Raw genomic sequence first — 19,905 nt, 5'->3', positions numbered from 1 at the left:
GGGAATTTGGGAGCAGTGTCCTGCACCTGAGTGGGTGAGGCTGGGTGGCATGCAAAGGGGAGGGCAGGAGCTTGGAGGGGGAGAGGCCAGGGCACTGGGCAGGCAAGAAGGTACCTGTCGGGAGGCCAAGTGCACCAGCGATGGTGGTTATGAGCAGGTGCCAGGCGATGTAAGTGCCACCGAAACTCTGGGGCTGTCCGAGGGCCGACACCTCTTGGCGACAGACACTAGAGGGCCTCTACAGGGAAGCTGTTGGTGTGGGCAGACCCACCACCACCTGAAACCCCTAGCCAAGGGGCTCCAGGCCTGCCAGTTCCAGGCATGGCAGCGCCCAGGTGTGTCCCCCCCAGGTGTGCCCCCCAGGTGCATCTCCCCCCAGAGCCCACCCCATGAACTCTTGCCTGGGGCCTCCTCTACGGCCAGTCCTAAGCCTGCCCCTTCCTGAGGGTGTGCAGCCCCATAGCCAGCCCTCCTAACCAGCCAGCCCCCAGGGCATTGTGCCCGCCCTCCTCTCCTGCCCCCAAGCAATGGCCAGACGGACAGGGTTGGCAATGCCCAGGGCTGTTGGGGCAGCAGACCCAGCCTCCCCCAGGGGCCCCTCTCCTGAGCGCCTGGCATTCCTTCCTGAGGCCCATCTGCCTCAAGCAGGGGGCCTGGCCCCCCAACCCGACTCTGCTGGCTGAGAGGCCTTGTGGCTAAACCTCAGCAGGTGAACGCTGCATCCCTGAGGCCCCGAAGCCCTCACCCTGTCTCCACTCCACTCCTCTGCTGGCACAGGTGAGCTAGTGTCACCCCAGTGTCCCCAAGGTCTGTGGTCCCTGGTCCTCTCCTGGCTCCTCTCTCCCCCCTCCTGCTCTCAGACCCCAGGCCTCTGGAGCTGCGCCCCCCAGCTGCTCAAATGCGGGGCATTTCCAGGGCACACCATGCCTGGAGGTGGAAACACGTGGAGGGGGGCACGCCTGGAGAACGTCACTCCCACTGCAAGGCTGCCCAGGAGAGCGGGAGCCCTCCCCAAGCTTGTTCTTTTCTGGAAAAGGGGAATAGCAAGGGCAGCTGCCCTGGCCCTGGTGTGGGGAGAACGGCTTTGGGTGCACCAGAGCCTGCCACCCGGGACTGCCAGTCCAGGCTGGTAAGTCTCGACTCTGGCCACACCCTGACCTCACAGTTCTTCCTCCCATCCCCGAGGCCTCCATTCCCCTCAATGAAGTCGTGGGCACCGAGGCTTAGAAAAGCACACAGATTTATTGCATATTGATCTCATGTATAAATTCATTGTAGCATTGGAAAGATTACATTTGGTATACAGTCCTATTCTACAGCATTAACCCCCAAATCAGCTTCTCCTATGCTTTATCTTAAAGAAATTTCTCTACACAGGTACATCTGTCTTTAACACAAACATCAAATGAGAGCTGAATCCCTCTCAATGCCTCCTACACTCACGTCCCTTCCTAGTTCTTCTGCTGCGGTTCCATGCGAACCGAGAACTGCATCTTGTTTGCCCTGGCAGTTCAGGACTCCCGGCGGGGAGGACGCAGACCCTGATCACGGAGTCAATAAGTGCATCTACGGAATTTTCCTTTTCATAAAAATTTCACAAACAGACACAATAATGACTGCTAAACACGAGTCATGCACAGTTTACTTATAACAGAAGCAATTTACAATCGGGGGACATGGGACACACACCAGCCTCCTTCTCAAAGTTTTCTTTTAAACATTATACGAAAGCCAGACATTTACATTTGATTTCTTTTTCAACACTATACAGTTCTAAAACAAAACAAACCAAAAAGAAACAAACCCAAACTGAACCAAACCTGTCACGTAACAGTGGCAAGAGGACAACATGGCTGCACCGGCTTGGGATTCTTGGAGGCATATATGCACATATATGCTCTGAACAACATAGCCTGGCACCGGCGCTCAGTCTCCCTCTTCTGGGGAGAACAATCACGGTGCAAGGTACACTGAGGAGCCTTCAAGAGTTACTTTGTCCACACGCACATGCATTGCACATTTGGAAACTCAAGCTGCCTTTTCTTTCTTTTCTTTTCTTTTTTCCAAAAGTGGTAATATGAATCAGTGATGGAAATGAATAAAACAAAAAAGCTGGAATGGGAGGAGAAGAGGAATGCTGCTGGAACCACGTGAGGATGTCTAAGTCACAGTATCACTCCTTGCTACAGAGACACAGTTTCATGGCTTTTGATACCCGGCTGACCTCCTGACCAGGAGCAGCTGCGTCCTCGGGTCCCCAGCCAGGCAGGGAGGGAAGTGCCCGGCTCCCGTCCGCCCCCCACCAGGCAGCAGTGCAGGGGTGTGCTCTCCCGGGTGGCGCTGTTCCCTCGCCCCTCCCCGGGGCAGCACGGTGCATACAGCTCAGTAGATTTCAGTCACTGGGGCAGGGGACCAGGACTACAATCCAGTGCTTTGAGGCTTCAAGAATAACATGGGTGATATGCATTTGAGCAAGCACTTTGCAAGCGCTCACTGAGAAAGCAGCTAGCTCAGAGGAGGCCAGGGCATCCCCAGGCCAGGCTCTGGGGCCACAGAGATGCTGGGCCAATCAGGGTCAGGATGGACCAGTACGCTGGACCTCGTACAGGAAGGCCACATGGGCTGTGTGGTCTCCTAGGCTCACCCCATTCACACCCCAGGGTCACAGGCAGGCTGCAGGAATGTCTGTCTCTGGGTGCACAAAATCGGGGGCCCACTCATGAAGGGCCTGGCTGACTGAAAGATGGGCAGCCTGGGTCCCTCCCCCTGGATTGTCCTGGGAATGGGGGCAGCTGCTGCTCCGAGTGTGTCAGCCCACTGGGGGTCTGAGGCTCGGTGCAGAGGGAAGGGAAGGAGGCCTCCTTTGGAATTTCCATTTGTGGCATGTCAACGATCCAGAGCAGGAAGCAGTCGAGGCCGGACCAAGCAAGGGGTCCTGGCCCCAGGCAGACCTGGCCCAGTGGGTTTACAGTCCTGATCCTGGCCACCTGCCCACAGATGTGGTGGTCAGCCAGCCAGTTGCTCTGTGCATCTGAGCTCCAAGCCTGGGAATGTGAAATTCTCATGGGGCCCAAGCTCCCTGGTCCCGGGGGGTGTCCTGGCACTAGACTGGGCCAGAGCGGGCTGGGCTGGTGCTGGAGCCCAGAGGGCAGAGGGGAACGGAGGGCAGCTGGCTGCATTCTAGGCAAGGCTGAGTTTTGAGGCAATGATTCTTGGACACATTGGGCATAGGAAATAAGTGCTCTCTTTGTCAGGGGGTCCCAGGACAAACCCCCAGACCTGCCAGGAGCTCAAGCCTGAGCCTGAGGTGCTGAACGTTCAGGAGAAGTTGGGCTTGCTCTGATCATTTTCAGGGGGACAAAAATACAGGACTTGAAATGTGCAACCCGACTCTTAATGGAAGGGGAAAAAGAGAAGAGGGGAGATGGTCCTGGGAGGACAGGCCGCAGGTGGAGGACGTGGCAGTCAGCGGAGGGGTCCAGAGGTGACAGAGGGCAGTCCCACTGGCTGGGCGGCCACTGAGGACAGACGCTTACATTTGCACCAGTCCCAACTTCTTATTTTAGACAGAGAGTCAATCGCAAAAAAGAGCACACACCTTATTCTTTAGCAGAACAGTCATATAATTTGGGTTTACAGAGATGGGGAGTTTGTACGTGAGGTTGACTTTTCAGAGGGTCCCATCAAGATTAAAGGCAAATTGGGCATCTGTGCACATAACAGCAGTTGCCCAGGGGAGGCGGATGATCAAGAAGGGGTGGGAGGGCTGTGCTTGCAAATCCTTGTCCACAGGGCCACGGCCGGCGGCACCCAGCTTCTCCCTGCCACCCCGCATGCATGTGTAAGTGGCCCCTGCACCCGCCCAGGGTGCCCGTCGCCTCATCTCAGGTGGGCTTCATCAGGGGTGCAGCCCTCTCCCTGGGGTCCGTGGAGCTGCGGCGGCATCAGGGACCTCAGAGGACACGGCCGCTGGACACTCGGCCCACAGGGTGGCCACACCAGAGCTGCTCATGTGGCACTTTATTTTTTAAGGGCAACTGGGGTGACGTTTTCCCCTCATCGCTGGGACACGACTTTCCTTTTTTCTTCCAAACAATAAAAGAATAAATAGAACACTTGTCTTAAATGCAAATGCAACTGAAAACTCAAATTTAACAAAAATACATGATTGTCTGGGAAACGGCAGCAGTGACAGCACGATTGGAGGGGCGCAGGAGTATTTGGCACATTAAAAATCACCCCACTTCCTGGTTATCAATCACACAACACACAACCTGTCTCACGGTTTTGGTCCTTCACTAGATACTTATATTAACATTATTTCCTCACAATAAGAAAGTCTAATGCCAAAAATACTGTTAGGGAAGAAATAAAATAAGAAAAGAAATGAATTAGAAAAATTACAAGTTATATACAGATTAAGGTAAATTCCATCAGGGAAAAAAATTATTTAAAATTGGCCCCTATGGGAATAATTTAAAGCCCGTCCCTCTGAGTGAAGTCCCCGACGGGCTGGGCTGTCCTTGCTCCTTGCGGCTGGTCCCGTCTGGAAGCCCTCCGTCCGGGAGCCGGGTCCCGCCTGCCAAATCCCGGAGCAAGGAGAGGAAGTGGCATCTGTGTCCCGGATGGGGGGCGTTAGGCATGCGGAGAGCTCAGCGGCCTGGAGCGGGCGGTGGCGGACTGCACTCCACGGCGGCCACGGGGCACGCCCACTTCCTTCCCCTTGTCCGTCGGGGGTGGGTGAGGGTGGGGTCTGGAGGTCCCAAGGTGGCAAGCCCTCCTTCTGAACAGAGGAGGGGGCTGGCGTGGGGGTGGCGAGACCCAGACCTCGTGGGCAGGAGCACCAGGTGCTGCCCACCTCCCCAGCTCCAACCTGCCCCATACAATTGGGGGGGTCTCGGTGGGGTCCACGGCCATGAATCACGTCACACAATGACAGGCACACCTCCCAGTCCCAGCCTCGGGCCAGCCCAGGACACCGAATCTAAGAATTCCTCCAATTCCTCGGTTGGAAACTGCCCACAGGCACGGGCCCCGTGCCCCTTGGCTCTGCCCCAGGGGTACCCAGGGTGACCTTGGCTTTACAAATACAGTCAGGAATAGAAAATTTCTCCATTATCTACAGTATAAAGAACACACCCAAGCACAGCGCCTGTTGCCAGGCAGGCTCCGGTTTGCGAATAAGCTGAGATTTCAAAGCAATGCAAAATTACTTTTAAAAAACAATTTGCGAGTCATTTTTTGATTTTTTAAAAAATACTGTCCATTTTTAAAACCACATGCTTAAATAGACTCTGTCGTCAATAAGATTACCAAAAGGGTTATTCTTGTAATTTTCATTATAAAAATTGCTTAGCCGATCTCCCTCCTCCGCGCACACCCGTCTGTCCGCTCCCTTCCCGAGACGCCACGCTCTCAGGTGCGCGTGCGTGGCCCGCTGGCTCCTGTTTGGCATAGATTCCTGCCTTCGCCGCCGGGTGGATTTCCCGAGGCGGCGCCCGCGAGCGGCGCCTGGTGGCCGGGGGCGGAACCGCTCCTGAACCCTCTTCTCAAGATCCACTCTTAGCCATCTGAGCGTCTTCAACCGCTGTAGGGACTCCGGGTTCTCAGTTTTCACCGGGAGAGTTAGAGTTGAACCATGGCCTGGGGCAGGAGCTGAGGAGTGGTCAAAAGCGGGGGACAGGGTCTCTGTGGCTCCGGGCCACGCCGCGCCCCCCGAGGGCCTCGCCTCCACCTTCCGTGGCGGGGATATCTGTTGGGACGTTGGCAGCCTGCAGTCGCCCAGATGGGACTCTGACCTCAGCCCCGCCTGGGCCAGTCAGAGGTGGCTGATTGGGTTAAAGGCTCCGGACTCCGGCGTGGCTCCTGTGATGTACCAGGCATCCAGAGGGCTCTGGGAGGAGGTGTGGAGAGGCGTGTCCTCGGAAAGGGACAGCATCATTGCATATGCCTGGCGGGGGACAGGACAGGACAGGCAGGTGAGCAGGTGGGCTGGGGGCCTGCAGATCGCTGACCGGCTCAGCCTTGCCCAGATCCAGACGGAGAGGGGAGGCCAAGGGCCCAAAGACACCAGACTCGCCCCTCGGCCTGGAAGAGGCAGACGTGAGCAGGAGGGCGGGGTCTGCTGGGCTCCTGGGCAGAAGGCTGCCGGAACACCATGGCTGCAGCCAGGGGCCTCCACGCACAGCGGCTCCCACGGCCCCCTGCAGTCCCCTCTCCACGCCCCCTCCCCACTTTTGGGAGGGCCCTGGGAATTGCTGGAGTCACTGTTAAGACCCTATTGACAAGGGCCAGTCCCTGCCTGGTGGGGCTGGGGGCCGGCTGCTGCCACCACTGGGTGCTGGTGGGCCTGGGGGGACACCTGTTTGGACTGCGGTGGCCGCACAGAGCTACTTGGGGAAACAGACGTGCAGAATCTCCAAGCTGAGCACAGGCCTGTTTCCCGGCCTGAAGCACGGCTCAGAGAGGCCACAGGATTTCTTCTGTCACCACCGCAGAGCACAGTAACTGGACGGGGGCCACTGGGAGAAGGGCGGGATTGGTGGGGGAGCCCAACCCTTGTCCCACTGGAGTTGACACTCTGACAGGATTAGTAAAGAGACACAGACAGACACGCAGACAGCTTTTAGTGAGACTCAGGTGGGCTGCAGATTGCTGACTGAGACCCTCTGCCCCTCCGGACTGGAGAGAAGCAGGGGGCAGGCTCCTGTGGCCACTTACCCTAGAGGCCAGGGATGAGAGGCACCTGGGGCCAAGCCTGGTGCCCCTGGCCACCTGTCACAGCTCCACTAAGATGCCTCGGTGACTGCGCAGTGGGGCGGCTCCCCCTGAGAAAGCCTGGGCTACCAGTCCCTCTTGCTCCCACCAGAGAGGGAGTGAGGCCAAAGTGCCTGCAGCCTGGAGGCCTGCCTGTGGCCACCTTGCGAGGACAGGGAACAGTGACCCCCGTGTCCGTGAACACGGCTGCTCACACTCACCAGCTCTCGACCTCTCCCTGCCCACCCATTTGCAGGGGTGGTGCTCATTCCCTCACCTCTCTAGCTGATGCAGTGGGCATGGGGGGGGTCCCCCAGGCAGGCATGGGGTGGCCGGAGTGGAGAGGTGAGGCCATCCCTGGCTAAGGAGGCTGCTGCCCAGAGTCCGACCTGGGGAAGGCGGTGGGGGTGGGGCGGCTCTGCTGGGTACCTACCTGGTTCTTAGCCTGCCTGTACAGTGTCTGTTTTAAAGTTTCAGAATCTAAGGTGGAATTAAGGACATCTTTAACTTCAAATGCTTCCTCAGCTGCTCTGCGGAGATCCAGCCCCTTCCCAAAAGTCGGCATCGGCTCCAAAGCCACCAGACCGCCTGGCTGCTCCTCAACACACCTGCACCAACGACCGGGAGAGGGACTGGCGTCAGCTGGCCGGGCCTCTGGCCACCTCTCTCTGATGCCCCACGGCCAGCTCCGTGCCTGCATGCACGCTACAGCATCTCCACGAGCCACATGCACAAGGAGACACACACGGACACACGGACAGCTGGCAGGAGAATGACGGACGCAGGGCCACAGAGGGGTGAGTACGTGCACACACATGGCAAGCAGCAGGCGGGGCGCCCAGGTCTCTGGGGTCAGGGGCCAGACTGAGAGGCCTTGGTTCCCAAGAATCGGGGCAGCTCTGGAGGGACTGCGGGCTCCCACTCCCAGGGCCCAGAGGTGGGGGGCAATGGGCTGCCCAGGCAGGGCCTCCTGGATCTACGGCCCCCCGCTGATGGGTCTTGGAATGCCAGCAGCGCCACCAGGGCTGAGAGCAGGTGGCAAGCAGTCAGAATGGGCAAGTGGCTCTGGCCCACGCGCCTTCCAAGCTTGTGGCGCTCAGCCTCTGAGCCGCACAGCCCCCCCAGAGGCCGGCCATCTCTGCCCAGGCCTACGGGGGCCGTGGCTCTGCTGCGGGGCCAGAGGCCACCGCAGGCCCAACTCCCTCTCCGGGTGGGGAAATGCCGTCCCCTCCCCCGCGCTGCTTCCAGACATGGGGAAGTGGGGGTGCGGAGGCCCCGACCCCTCTCCTCAGGGGGGCCTCTCCCAAGCTGCACTCGGGGTGAGACTGCCTGCTGGGGAGCAGGGGGAACCCAGCCGGGAGGGCGGCAGGTGCCCTGGGAGGGAGGCACCCTGGTGATGCTCGGGCCTGGCGGGTCCCACCTCCGGGTGCGGTCGAAGCCCAGGGCGGCGGGCGGCTCCTCGTCCTCCTCGTCCTCGTACGCGCCCTGAGGCTCGGGCGCGGGGGACACAGCGCCGTCCGGGGACTTCCCGGCCAGGCTGTCCTCCTCCTCCTCCTCCAGCTCCTCCTCCTCCTCCTCCGCGTCCTCCGGCTTCCTGCTGGGGAGGCCTGGACACTGCGAGTGGCTGTCCAGGTCCTGGACTTCCGGCCTGGAACGACACAGGAGGGAGTGGGCTGAGGACCCCAAAAGGTGGGCGACTTGGCACGGCCGCCTCCTCCCCCGCCGCCCCCACCCCCTCCCGACCGACACCCGTTGCTCAGGGCACGAGCGTCCTCAGAGCTGTGGTCCTGAGTGGCCGTGCCCTGTGGAGTGGGTGACTCCAGGGCCGAGGATGCCTGCTGAGGGCATGGCAGGGGGCAGGCAGGACTACTCGGTGGCAGGGCTCCTGTTACGCCAGAGTGGATACCAGCCACTCAGGGGTTCAGGGCAAGTGCGCTTGTCAGAGAGAGAAGCCATGGCCAGCCAGGCAGGCAAGGGGGTCCTGGCCAGGCTGGAGCCGGAGCCGGGCACTGCATGGGGGGGCGGCATCCTGGAGACTGGGTGCGGCGGAGGTCAGCCGATAGAGCTTCTCCACCCTGCCGCCCTTGAGGGTGCAAGGACGCCGGGCCGTCGTGGGCGAGGGGCCCCTCTGCAGAGGGTGGGCTGGGCTGCTGTCAGTAGGATGAGACTGGTGGATTCTCCCCTGCAGCCCAGACCCTCGGGCCACTCCAGCTGGTAAGACTTACACTCTGGGTCCTTGTTATTAAAAAGAAAAAACACATGCTGGGCGAGGCTGAGCCTTGGTTTCCTTGCGAAAGCCCCACTGGCCCAAGGGCCCCTGGGCAGGGGTCTAGGCGTCAGGCGGAGGGGTGTCAGGGGGCAAGGCCAATGTTCCCTGAGCCCCCAGGCCCCACTCCTGGACCTGGCACAGGACCTCCCCTGCCTCGTCAGGGCAGACCCAGGGTCCTGCTCTCAGCATCTGGGCAGGAGGAGGCCTCCCCTCTGACGGACCCCTGACCTCCAAGCACAGAGCCTTGTGCAGAGGGACTGGGCTGTGGAGACCCTCGATCACCAGGCTCTTGGCCATCCCCGACTTCATTTCCTGTCTTTCCGTGGGAAAGTGTACGGAAGCTGATGGCCATTCTGCTCTCCAGGACGGGCAGAACTCTGGTGTGCCTCCCTCGCTGGCTCTCGGTGAGGTGGCCTTGGCCTGGGGATTGCTACCTCAGAGCCGGTGCCATCTTGGCGGTGTGAGGATACCCCCATGCTGAGGCCCGGATAAACAGCCCAGGCGGGTGACCTGGGCGCAGGCCTCAGATTGCATTCAGTGAGCAGCCCTGTGTGTTTAATCAAACCTGAGCGCACTATGCCATTTTACGCATAAGCCCCTCTGTTTGGGAGCAGGGACCATGCACTCTATGTGCCTGCCCGCCTGGCATGGTGTGTCTGCTTGTTGGCAGGAGGCCTGCGCCAAGCATGAGCACTTCGTGTGGGGGGCCCAGGGACAGAGGATGGGGTCTGGCAGGCAGCGTTGGCTTCCTACAGAGAGGACACTAGTGTGGCATCCAGGCCTCCAAACAGCTGCCTGGGGTATGTGAATGTCCTGGGGCCCCAACACCCCACACCTTATCCAGGCTTAAACCACAGGGATCCGTTCTCTCTAGTTCTGGAGGCTGGGGTCCGAGATCCAGGTGTCGGCAGGGCTGGCCCTGGCTCCAGAGACTGAGGGAGCATCTGCCCCAGGCCTCCCCCCTGCCCCGGGGGGTGTGCCCGCGGTCCTTGGCTGGCAGATGCATGGCGCCATCCCTGACTCATGTGCCGGCCTGTGTCCTCATTGCCCCTTTTCTAGGGTCACCAGTCCCACAGGATTAGGGCCCACCCCGGTGTCCTCATTTTCACTTGATCATCTGCAATGAGCCTCTTTCCGAATGAGGTCACATTCTGGGGGCCTAGAGGTTAGGAATTTGGGGGATATGATTCAGCTCCTGAGTTTAAGGGGTTAGGGAGCAGGATACCTGGCAGTCCCTAAGTTCTCACTGACAGTCAAGAGAAGGAAATTCCTGGATGAGAACCAGACAATGTCAATAGTGGCCCCAATGTCCCACCATCTTACAGAGTGGTCTGGTCAACTGTGGCCATGGTTCCCACTTGTGACCACAGTGGGGGGCACCTCCTGGGAGGTTCCCTGGCTCCTCGGACTTGGTATCATTGGGACAGGCCACCCAAGGGCCTCGGTTTGTGGCTGGCTCTGCCTGGGCTTGCCTAGCAGTGTGGGCCAGCCTCCGCTGTTGGAGCCTTTCTTACTCTGCGCCTCCTTAGGGCTGTGGGGGAAGCCTGGTGGGAATGCTGTGTGGCCGAGGCGAGGGGTTCAGCTGTCACTATCTGGGACAGCTCCTCTGTCTTGGTGAGGGTCATGGAGAGTCCACCCCTCCTTATGGCTAAGAGCAGGGTCTGCCAGCCGGGCCCGGGGAGTGGGAGCCTCCCCAACATTCCTGGGTACCAGGGTCCCACCGACAAACCCTTGCTGGCTCTCCTGGCCTTGCCCTGGATGCAGAGGGATTATCTTTAACAGCCAGGATGCCTCCTGGCCCAGCTGTGGGGGCTTTGGCAGGGCTGGCACCTGCATGCTCACGTCTGTGACTTTTGTGAAGGTGTGGATCACACTGCTTGGCAAGGGCTGGGTTCCCGTGAGACCGCCATGCACAAGCCAGAGACAAGGACGGATGGGGACTTTGCCCACCAAAGTGGGTGGGTCAAGAATCCCCATCAAGCAGGCTTGGCCCCCGCCCCTTGCCCCCTGGTACCCTGCTGAGCCACCTGGCCTTGCCTGGAGGACAGGTGAGATCACCTTCCCAGGGGAACAATTTAGGATGTGGCAGGTGCCAGAGATGTCCAAGAGCCTCTGCCATTTACCGATGTGACAGGCATCTTGGGGTCCCACCATGTTCTGTAGGGGCACCACTGACTACATGCAGACTCCCCTGGAGGGACCTGGGTTCCTTGGGCCCTCCTCACTTGCTGAAGGGAGGTGGGGACAGGAGCTGGGCTTGCCTGGGGCCAGCAGGAGGGCTGGGGCTCTGCCTCTGGGTTTGGGGCCCAGCTTTGTGGTTGGAGCAAGAACCCCACTTCTCTGGGCATCAGGTCCCCCCATGCAGAATTAGGGGTCATACCCAGGAGGCCTCTGGGGGTTTGGAGCATCTCTGGTTCTCTGATGTCACCAGCTTTTCCCCAAGGAGGGCCTTCTCCTTGGGATTTGCAGTGTCCTTCCAGAAGAGGGTCCCAATTAAACACCCCAGGCTAAGCCTGAGATCCAAGGATCTGAGCACAACACATCTGCATTTTCTGATTCAAATCTGGCCATTTCCCTGCTGTTGTGTGTTTGGGCATGGGTGTATAAATGCATGTTTGCATATGTGTGCATATGGAACATGTATTTGTGTATGAGATGTGTATGTGTGTTTCTGTGTGCACAAATGCATGTCTGTACATGTGTGTGTGAATATGAATACGTGCGTGTGAGCATGTGTATATGCGTGTGTGTGTGTGTGTGTGTGTTGAAAGGGGCAGCATTCTTGTTTGGATGCCTTGGATTAAACACAAACTTTTTCCAGCTCGGATGCAGGCAGAGCTTGTGAACCGGGCCCTCACCTGGCCTGCAGATTGCCCGTCTGTTAGCATTAAACCAGTAGACATCTAGGCCTTCATGCGGGGCACTTCACTGAGCATACAGCTTACCCCATCAGCCTCTCGAGAGCAAGGGGACCCCCTTCTGAAGTTTCCCCAGCTTCCAGGTGGCAGAGCTGGGGCTGGAGTGGGCACCAGCTGTGAGCCCGGTGGCCTCACCCTCTGCGGTGGCCCTTGTCCCCATCCAGGTGCGCCTGGGGCACTGGGGTGTGGGGCTACTTACTGCTCAGGTGTGCCTCGGGGCGGTTGCACCTGCGCTGGGTGAGGCCACACAGGTGGGCTGCAGAATTCAGACTCTCCTGGGGTTGGGTGGGTTTCTTACCGTTTTTCTGTTCGCACTGAAGCTTGGCTCATCTCACTGTTGGCAATAAAGTTTCTGATTTCCGAAAAGTAGGAGTCTTCCTTCTCGTCTAAAAGTGCGTGGTTGTCTGACTCGGAGGTTGGGGAGGAGGCGCTGGTCCCCATGTGGTTCGTGAGGACCCCGGAGTGCTGGCTCACTGCAGGCAGGGGACCATCAGAGGGGCGCCCCGCCCCGCCCGCCCTCCGGCCCCGCCCGCCCTCCGGCCCCGCCCGCCCTCCGGCCCCGCCCGCCCTCCGGCCCCGCCCCAGCGCCCCGCCCCGCCTCCCGACTCCGCCCCCTCAGCGAGGCGCGGCCGCAGGAGCCCCGCCCCACCTGGTACGTGCTCGTGCTCGTGCTTCTTCAGGTGCCTGTCGAGGTTGGTCTGCTGCCCGAAGCACCGGTTGCACAGGTGGCACTTGAAGGGCTTCTCTTTGTTATGAATGTTCCGGACGTGCCGCTGGAGGTTGGAGGAGATGCTGAAGGAGCGGTCGCAGTACTTGCACCTGGAAGACACGCGGCCTCAGAGGGGCCCCCAGACCCGGAGGCTCGCGGGCCCGCCTCCGCCCCAGCCGTCCCGTCCCGGCTCCCCTGAAGCCGCCGGGCCTCCCAGCCCGGGGTTCACGGTACAGGCGCGCCTGGAAGCAGCCACCCGCGGGGCCTCTCCTATTGACTTGTGGGCGACGGAAGGCGCTGGAAAGCGTCCCCGCGCTGGGGGAGAGGACCCCGCGGCGCCAGTGCCCCTGGGCGGGCGGCACCCGGCGCCCTCCAGTAGCCGCCGCCCTCTCTGCCGTCTGGGTCCCCAGGCGGTGGCCGGGCCGAGCGTCCGCGGCCGGAGGGTGTTGTGCCCCCGGCAGCCTCAAGGGGGCAGCCTAGCACCGTGGAAAGAGGCTCTGGCCGGCTTTTCCCGGGGAGAAGCCCAGACCCGCTCCCGCAACTTTCCTTCCCCGCAGACCCAGAGCCCGGCACCCGGAGAGCGGGCCTGCCCCTGGCCTCTCTTGGTGGGACCTTGGGCAGGCTCCAACTCGCGTGCGGCCTCAGCTTGCCCATCCGTTCACTGGAGGCGTGGGGGCTGCCAGAGGCTCGTTAGGGTCCCTAACGACCCTGAAGGTGAGGTGGGGCTCCCCGGCCTTGCCCTGACAGGGCACCTCCTCCAGATGCATCATGGATGGCAGATGACAGCACCGTCCGCTTGTGCTCTCAGCCCCGCACGCCCAGGTTATCACTGCCCCTCTGCGGAGGGCCTGCTGCCAGCCTGCGCTGCACTCTTGGGGAAGCTGGGAAATGCTCCCTCCTCCGACTCCTCACGGCGCGTGTTCAGATATCGTTGTGACATCCCAAGTTTATCAGAACAGAGCACTTTACTGCCAGGAAACTGCCGTGATGAGCAATCTAACATGTCTGAGGGGACAGGAGCCCTGGGGCCCTCCCGGGGCTCAGAGGCCAAGGGCAGGGAGAGGGAGGGCTGTCCTGTCCCCTGCGTACAGGGAGCCCAAGAGCGAGGCCTGCGTGATTCATGCACGGAAAGGCAGTCGAGTCAGAGACAGAGCCAGGAGCCAAGCGGGTGGCCTCAGAGGGAGCCTCCAACCTCAGGTTCTGCAGACACACGCGCTGCCTCGTGGGCACCCGCTCCTCCTGGTGGCATAAGTCCAGGCAAAGGCCATTGTGGGCTTGCTGAAAGGTGCCCAGCTGGACGGCAGCAAGCGGGTCCTGACTCTGGTTTTCACTAGCATACTTGTGTGTGTGTGCATGCACGTGTGCACACGTGCAAGCACACACATGTGCTCATGCACCCACACGTGTGGATGTGTGTGCACGCCCGCAGGTGTGAGCACATGTGGGTGCATGCACATGTGTAGCATATGCACCCAAGTACACCTGGTCTGCAGAACTCCAGGGACGCTATGTGAGTCTCAGAGCACATGAGCACTTGCATTCAGCTGCATGCTCATGTATTTTCCTATTTTGGAAATAAAACAAGCTTCCACAGTACAAGAAGCAGAGAGACAAGGGCAGCAGTATCCTGGCTGGCAGTCTTTCAGGAGACAGAGTCCACGCAGCGAGTCCCAGCAGGGACCACATGTGGAGATGTATGTCACCTGGAGGGGCCCTGTCCTACGTGGGACAGCTTGGCATTCATTCCCGCAGGAGGCCCCGGCCCACAGTCGGACCGGGGCCAGCAGCCATGCTCCAGCAGCATACTAGTCACATGCACAGAGACCTGCCTGAGGACACTTTGGGAGCCATGGCCAGCAGGCACTCCATAAGAGTGGCCTTCTCGGTGTCCTGCCTCGACACCGGGCATTTGGAGGCCTGGCCCTGCCAGGGAGTCTGACAAACCATAGGCACCCTGGGCCTCCCAGAGGCAGGAAGCTTTAGGCCCCCACGGGCTGCGAGGGCCTCATGCCGAGCCTTCCGGGTGTTAGCACTGGGCCCAAGAGCTGAGCTTTCCTGGCACCAAGGGGTGGCAGCTTTGCTGACCTTGTGCTGAGAAGCTCAGAACCTCCAAGCCACCCGCCCCACACCTGCCGGCTAATACCTGCATCCAGAAAGGAGGATTTCCACATCCCAGAATGACCATCTCACTACATGCAGACACAGCTCTAAACGTGCAGAATCCCTCTCCCCCCGCGGTGCCAGGCTCCCAGGCTGCCACCCTGCTCTTCAGGGCGACTGCTCAGGAAAGCCTGAATGTGAGGCTGGCTGGCCCGCAGCCCAGGTCTGGGCACTCGCCTCCAGCCCAGCCAACAGGCTTCCCACCCGGCCGAGCTGTGTGCCCGCCCTTGGTCTACATGTGAGCAGGTACTCCTGCACACACCTGCTCCTGCAGCGCCCCTCTCCTCATTTCTCTGGACATGCAGGGACCCTCTGACGCATTCCACCTAATGGCTGTTGCATAAACTCTGAGTGAGAAGGGGATTGGATAGGGAGTTAACAGGAACAGAGTTCTCTCCCCAACCTCCTTGGGGCTGGGGGAGGGCCCGGGAGGGGAGCCGTGCACTCAGTTGGGTCGCAGTGAGTCCTGAATGTGGCCCTCTCTTGGCCCTAATCTAAATAAATAGTCCGACAGAGAAGTCAGTTTGAAATTTAGGGGAGCAGTAAGCTAAGCCCAGAGCTGCGAGGCAGCCGAGCCCTCCGAGCAGCTGGGATTTGCGTTGTAAATAAGCTGACAAGTGGCTAGTGAAATTTACAGCTGCGTGGTATGAAACCGCAGACCACCACAGCAGGAAGGGGCGCGCTGCCGCGACCACAGCACACGCAGCCCAGGGCCTTCAGGGGACCTTGCTGTGGCCTCAGTGGACGCACAGCCAGGGCAGGGGAGGGTGACGTGGCCTCGGGAGGGTGGCAGTGTCCTCCCCAGTCCCAGCAGGGCATGTCAGCCAACACAAGGAGCAATCCTTTTGGTAACTGTAGAAGTCGGGGAGGGGAAAGAAGAAGAGATATTGAAACCTAGCCCCAAACGAACCCTAAAAAGGCCAGGGGCCACGTGTGGGCCACCACAGCCCTGTGGGGAATGGTCCCTGGGCCCTGCTCACTGGGGGAGATAGACTGTAGACTGCAGGGCATGCAACCCTAAAGTGGGTCTCCCAGGCCATCCACCAAGGCCCCCCAGGCAGTGTTCCGAGGGGCCCCAAGCATGGTGTGAGGGTGGTGCCCCCTTTCTCTCAAACCCAAATCCCAAGGAGCCCTGTGTGCTAGAGCTATGAGAAGTGGGGGTGTTGTGAGCCACACCTCATCTTCAGGCTCTGTGCACAGATCTCCAAGTCCCCAGTGGAGGACCCCGGCTGGGCAGGAGGGCTGACTGCCTCAGGAAGGGCATCAGCCACTAAAGGGCCTTTCCTTCCCCGCATCAGGGTTCTGACACACGTTCTGAGTGGTTTTAGACAACCTCAGGCGAGCGCTCAGAGGAGGAGGGTTGGCTTCGGTGGCCTGTCGCTCTTGGTGGCCCGGGAAAGCTCTGCTGCCTGCCTGCCGGGGGCCTGCGGCGGCGGCGGCACACGCGGGCAGCGGGGTGGGGGGCCTTCGCCTGTGGTGGGGACTGAGCCCAGCACACGGCTTCTCCGAAGGGACCCTCACATTTTCCTCTTCCAACCAAAATCCTTCCAATCATCAAAGTGAACCCCAGAAGCCCCCCCATGTGCCAAGAACAAAGCTACCACCCCAAACTCCCATCACAGGGCTGCCTCGAGCCAGGGAAAGTCAGCATTTGCAACGCTCAAAGTAATTACTGTTATGCAAGTCGAAACTCACAGATTGGAGGGAGCAACAGAAATCACCGAAAACTACCTTCTCCTATAAACACAGCCTGACCCTCCGAGGGTGCGAACATGCAATGCAGCCCAGAAGTTGGCTTTCGTTACTGAAAAGATACGTTTTTGGGGTGGGGGCCAGACCCAATCAGTCTTCCTGTTGCCAGTCTAGACTTACAAAAGGTTGTAAGTTGCTTTTTGGGGGGGGGGGCGGGCTGTGTGTTGGGGACGGGAGGGGTCACTGAACAGACAACTGCAAGTAATGTGAGCTGTCATCTGTCTGGCCAGGACAGGCCATGGCTCATTATGTCTTGGGGTGGGGCACGGGGGCCAGGACACCTGCTGGGGAACCATGTGGCTGCCCTCCCCAGGAATGGGGACACACCGAGTCCCCAGGACCAATGGTGACTCCATGCTAGGTGGGGCCAGAGGATAGGAATCTCATGCTGCCAACTTCAAACCATGCCACAGTCCATATTCCCAAGGGTTGCGCCCAAGCAGACACCCTGGAGTGTCATCCTGGCATCAAAGCCAGCACTTCCCACAATGGCCTCACGGTGACCAACCACCTGGGTCTCTCATTTAGAATGCGGAGTCCCAGGTCCCTCCCTGGGCAGGTCCGTGAGAGCCAGCATGTCATGCTCAACTCTTTTCCTGACCAACAAAGGCCTCGGGGCCCAGGGGAACAGAACCACCTTCTCTCGGGGCCAGAACGGTCCGCTGGAGTGGCTGTGGGCTCGGACCCTGGCCAAGACAAGCGGGTCTCTGAGCCTTGGGGTCCTCATCCTTCAAATAGGGATGACGTCCCCCTGGGAACACGAAACGCAAGAGCTTTTACACCCAGACAAGCTGTGTGGCCACATCTTTGCAGGCAGAAGCCCACACACTGAGGAGAAAGATGGGGAGCTAAGGGACCCGAGCGAACCCTTCAGGGTGCCCCAAGTCTGGGCCGGGACCTGCATTTGAATGGCGCTCCTTTTTGCCTGCTCACCTGCCTGAGGCACAGCCCTAGCCCACCTCCAGGGCTTAGGACAGCTGTGGCTGTGATGAGATGAACGGAGTGGGGCTGGGGGGGGTGAAGCCGGGCTCTGGCTCCTGGCTGATGCCGCTCTGAACCCCCCAGCCCCGGTCCACATCCCAGCAGCAGGTGGGAGAGCTGCTTCTGGGCCGCCTCCTCTGTGAGCCAGCCAGAGCCTTCCAGGAGCCTGCTGGGCATCCCCTGCCTGACCTTTATGACATCCCAAGGCACAGGACGGCTTTAGGGCCCCGGACGGGGGGCCCAGGAGGGACTTGCACAAGCAGGTCCCACCTGCCCTTCCTGTGGGTAGGGAGGGGACGGTCCTGCCAGGAGCCTACCCCCCACCCAGACCGGCGGGCTCCTACCTGTACGGTTGCTCCCCGGTGTGCGTCCTCAGGTGTCTTGTGAGATTTGCCGATCGGGGGAAGATCTTGCCACAGTACCTGGGAGGGACGGGGAAGACACCATTAGACAGAGGCTGGATCGCAGACCTGGGTGCCCGCATGCCTCCTGTTCCTCCAGGTGGGCATCTAGGGCCAGAGGTCCCCCACCTGGGGGCAGGAGGCGCCCGGGAATCCTGCATTTAAATCTCTCCTTCAGTCCCAGAGCCCAGGTAAGCTTCACAGAGAAACAGACAGGACAGGCCTACTGCAGCTCGCTGGGGGCCATTCCCCCTTCCCAAACAGCATCTCAGCCCCAGAGCCAGCTTGGACCTCTCTGGACAGGCCTAAGTGGCTGGACAGGGACATGGCCAGTCCCATCCCCAAACCGGGCTTTCCGCCACCTCTGAGAGCTTCAGTTAAACACTGACCAGCACGCCTCAACCTTGGGCCTCCGGATTCCAACTGGCTAGGCCAAGGGGCATTCTCTTGGGCTCAGGAACATGGCCGGGTGGGGGGTAGTAATGGTGGGGGACAAGGGGGTCACTCGCCCCCACAGATCTGGGGGAATGACTCGAGCAGACAAGGGACCATTTGTTGCCACCCCGCTGTGCTTGGGCTGAGAGTTTTCCTCCTGGGAGGGCAGGTGCACGGCCGCAGGGCACCTGAGGCCACCTCGCGAGGGCCACCTCACGGGCAGGCGGCTCACCTGCACGTGTACCGCTCCTTGCCCTTCCTGAGGATGGGGTCGGACAGCGTCGGCGGCGGAGACCGGAAGCTGAAGGGGTGGTGGGGGAGGGACTGCAGGGAGCCGCCCGGGTCTGCCTTCATGGCTGCAAAGCTCTCCAGCTTCTCCGTCATCGTCTCGATGGCTGACATCTGTTGGCGTGAGAGTGGGGGAGGCTGTGGGACGCCCCTGAGCTCCCCCTTCTCCTGAAGAGCATGGCCCCACCCCCAAGGGTGTCTGGGGGTCCTTGGTGACAGAGCACATCAGCGGGCTGGGCCAGGACGAGAGCACGCGGGCCTTCAGGCCGTCGCCGCAACCAGCGGTCTTCGGGCGTTCTGTTGACCCCTGGGCTGGCTTCTCCCCCTTTGTGTGGCTGCCCTACGCTTGTCCTTCTCTGGACCCCCTGTTTCAGCCCAGGGCCTGGCTGGGGGAGCTGGGACCCGCCTTCACCAGCCAGCCTCTGTCTGGTTTGCTGGGAGAGGCATGATGCAAGCTGACCACACCTGGACACCCTTGCCCCCCTTATTTTGAGACAAATCAGCCAGGCCCCACGCGCTTGACCGGCCAGCACCCCTGAGCCTGGATGGCTAGTTTGGGGTAAAGACAGCATTATAACCAAATATTTTTTTTGAGTCTCGAAAAATTAAGATAGTTGCCCGAGTCTCAGGTTAAAACAGCGGCCTAAACTAGAGCCCACCGAGTAAGAGGCCAATGCCGCCGTGCCTGGGCACGGACACGCTGGTACGAACAGAAGGCTTTGCCTCTCTGCTCCTTGGGGCTGCCAGGAGCTTGCCGGGGAGGCAAAGGGAGTGTGCCCTCTGCCCCCAAGACCCTGGCACCTGAGGACAGGAGAGAGGAGGTGCTGAGGGAGCCGCACAGGCCCCTCCTCCCACCTGGCAGGTGGGCTTCCCTGGGAGCACCCCCTTCCCCGCCGGAGGCACAGTGCTTCCAGCTGTGGGCTACCCTCTCTGTCCCCAATGACGGACATGTGGTGTCTGCCTTGGCCCCTCATCTGCTGTCCAGCCTCTCGCTGGCCCCTCTGGTCTGGACGATGGGACCCTGGGCACACAACTCACTGCCCACCTGCCGGAGAGTCTCAGTTTCAGCTGCAGGCTTGGAAGACTCTAGAACTCCCCTCCACCCCGACTCCCCAGGCACCCACAGGCCTAGAATGACCGCCTTGCCCTGTACGCCCCGGGCCTTGGAAATGGAGGGCTCTGACAACGTCCTGCCTGTGCTTCACCAGCGCAGACTGGTGTCTTCGTACACAGGCG

The 19,905-nt window shown here is 60.4% G+C and overlaps 1 protein-coding gene across 7 annotated transcripts in view; it reads right to left on the bottom strand.

Moving 5' to 3' along the window:
- Positions 1-4,501: 4,501 nt before the first annotated feature.
- PRDM16 (PR/SET domain 16) overlaps positions 4,502-19,905 on the bottom strand; it is a 300,725-nt gene continuing 285,321 nt past the window's right edge. For 6 of the 7 annotated variants that reach the window (XM_036882765.2, XM_036882767.2, XM_036882766.2 and 3 more), the window contains 7 exons: positions 18,614-18,783; positions 17,890-17,967; positions 12,593-12,762; positions 12,242-12,416; positions 8,177-8,404; positions 7,190-7,364; positions 4,502-5,950 (listed from right to left, as the gene is read on the bottom strand). In XM_036882765.2, coding sequence (XP_036738660.2) covers positions 5,819-5,950; positions 7,190-7,364; positions 8,177-8,404; positions 12,242-12,416; positions 12,593-12,762; positions 17,890-17,967; positions 18,614-18,783 — 1,128 coding nt within the window. In that variant the 3' untranslated portion in view covers positions 4,502-5,818. The remainder of the gene's footprint in view (positions 5,951-7,189; positions 7,365-8,176; positions 8,405-12,241; positions 12,417-12,592; positions 12,763-17,889; positions 17,968-18,613; positions 18,784-19,905) is intronic. The other variant, XM_036882769.2, reaches the window with a different exon arrangement.

This window comes from Manis pentadactyla, chromosome 4 (assembly GCF_030020395.1).
Source record: "Manis pentadactyla isolate mManPen7 chromosome 4, mManPen7.hap1, whole genome shotgun sequence".
Taxonomy (NCBI): Eukaryota; Metazoa; Chordata; class Mammalia; order Pholidota; family Manidae; genus Manis; species Manis pentadactyla.
Note: the sequence above shows the minus strand (reverse complement) of the source record. Positions and strands in the feature narration are given on the sequence as shown.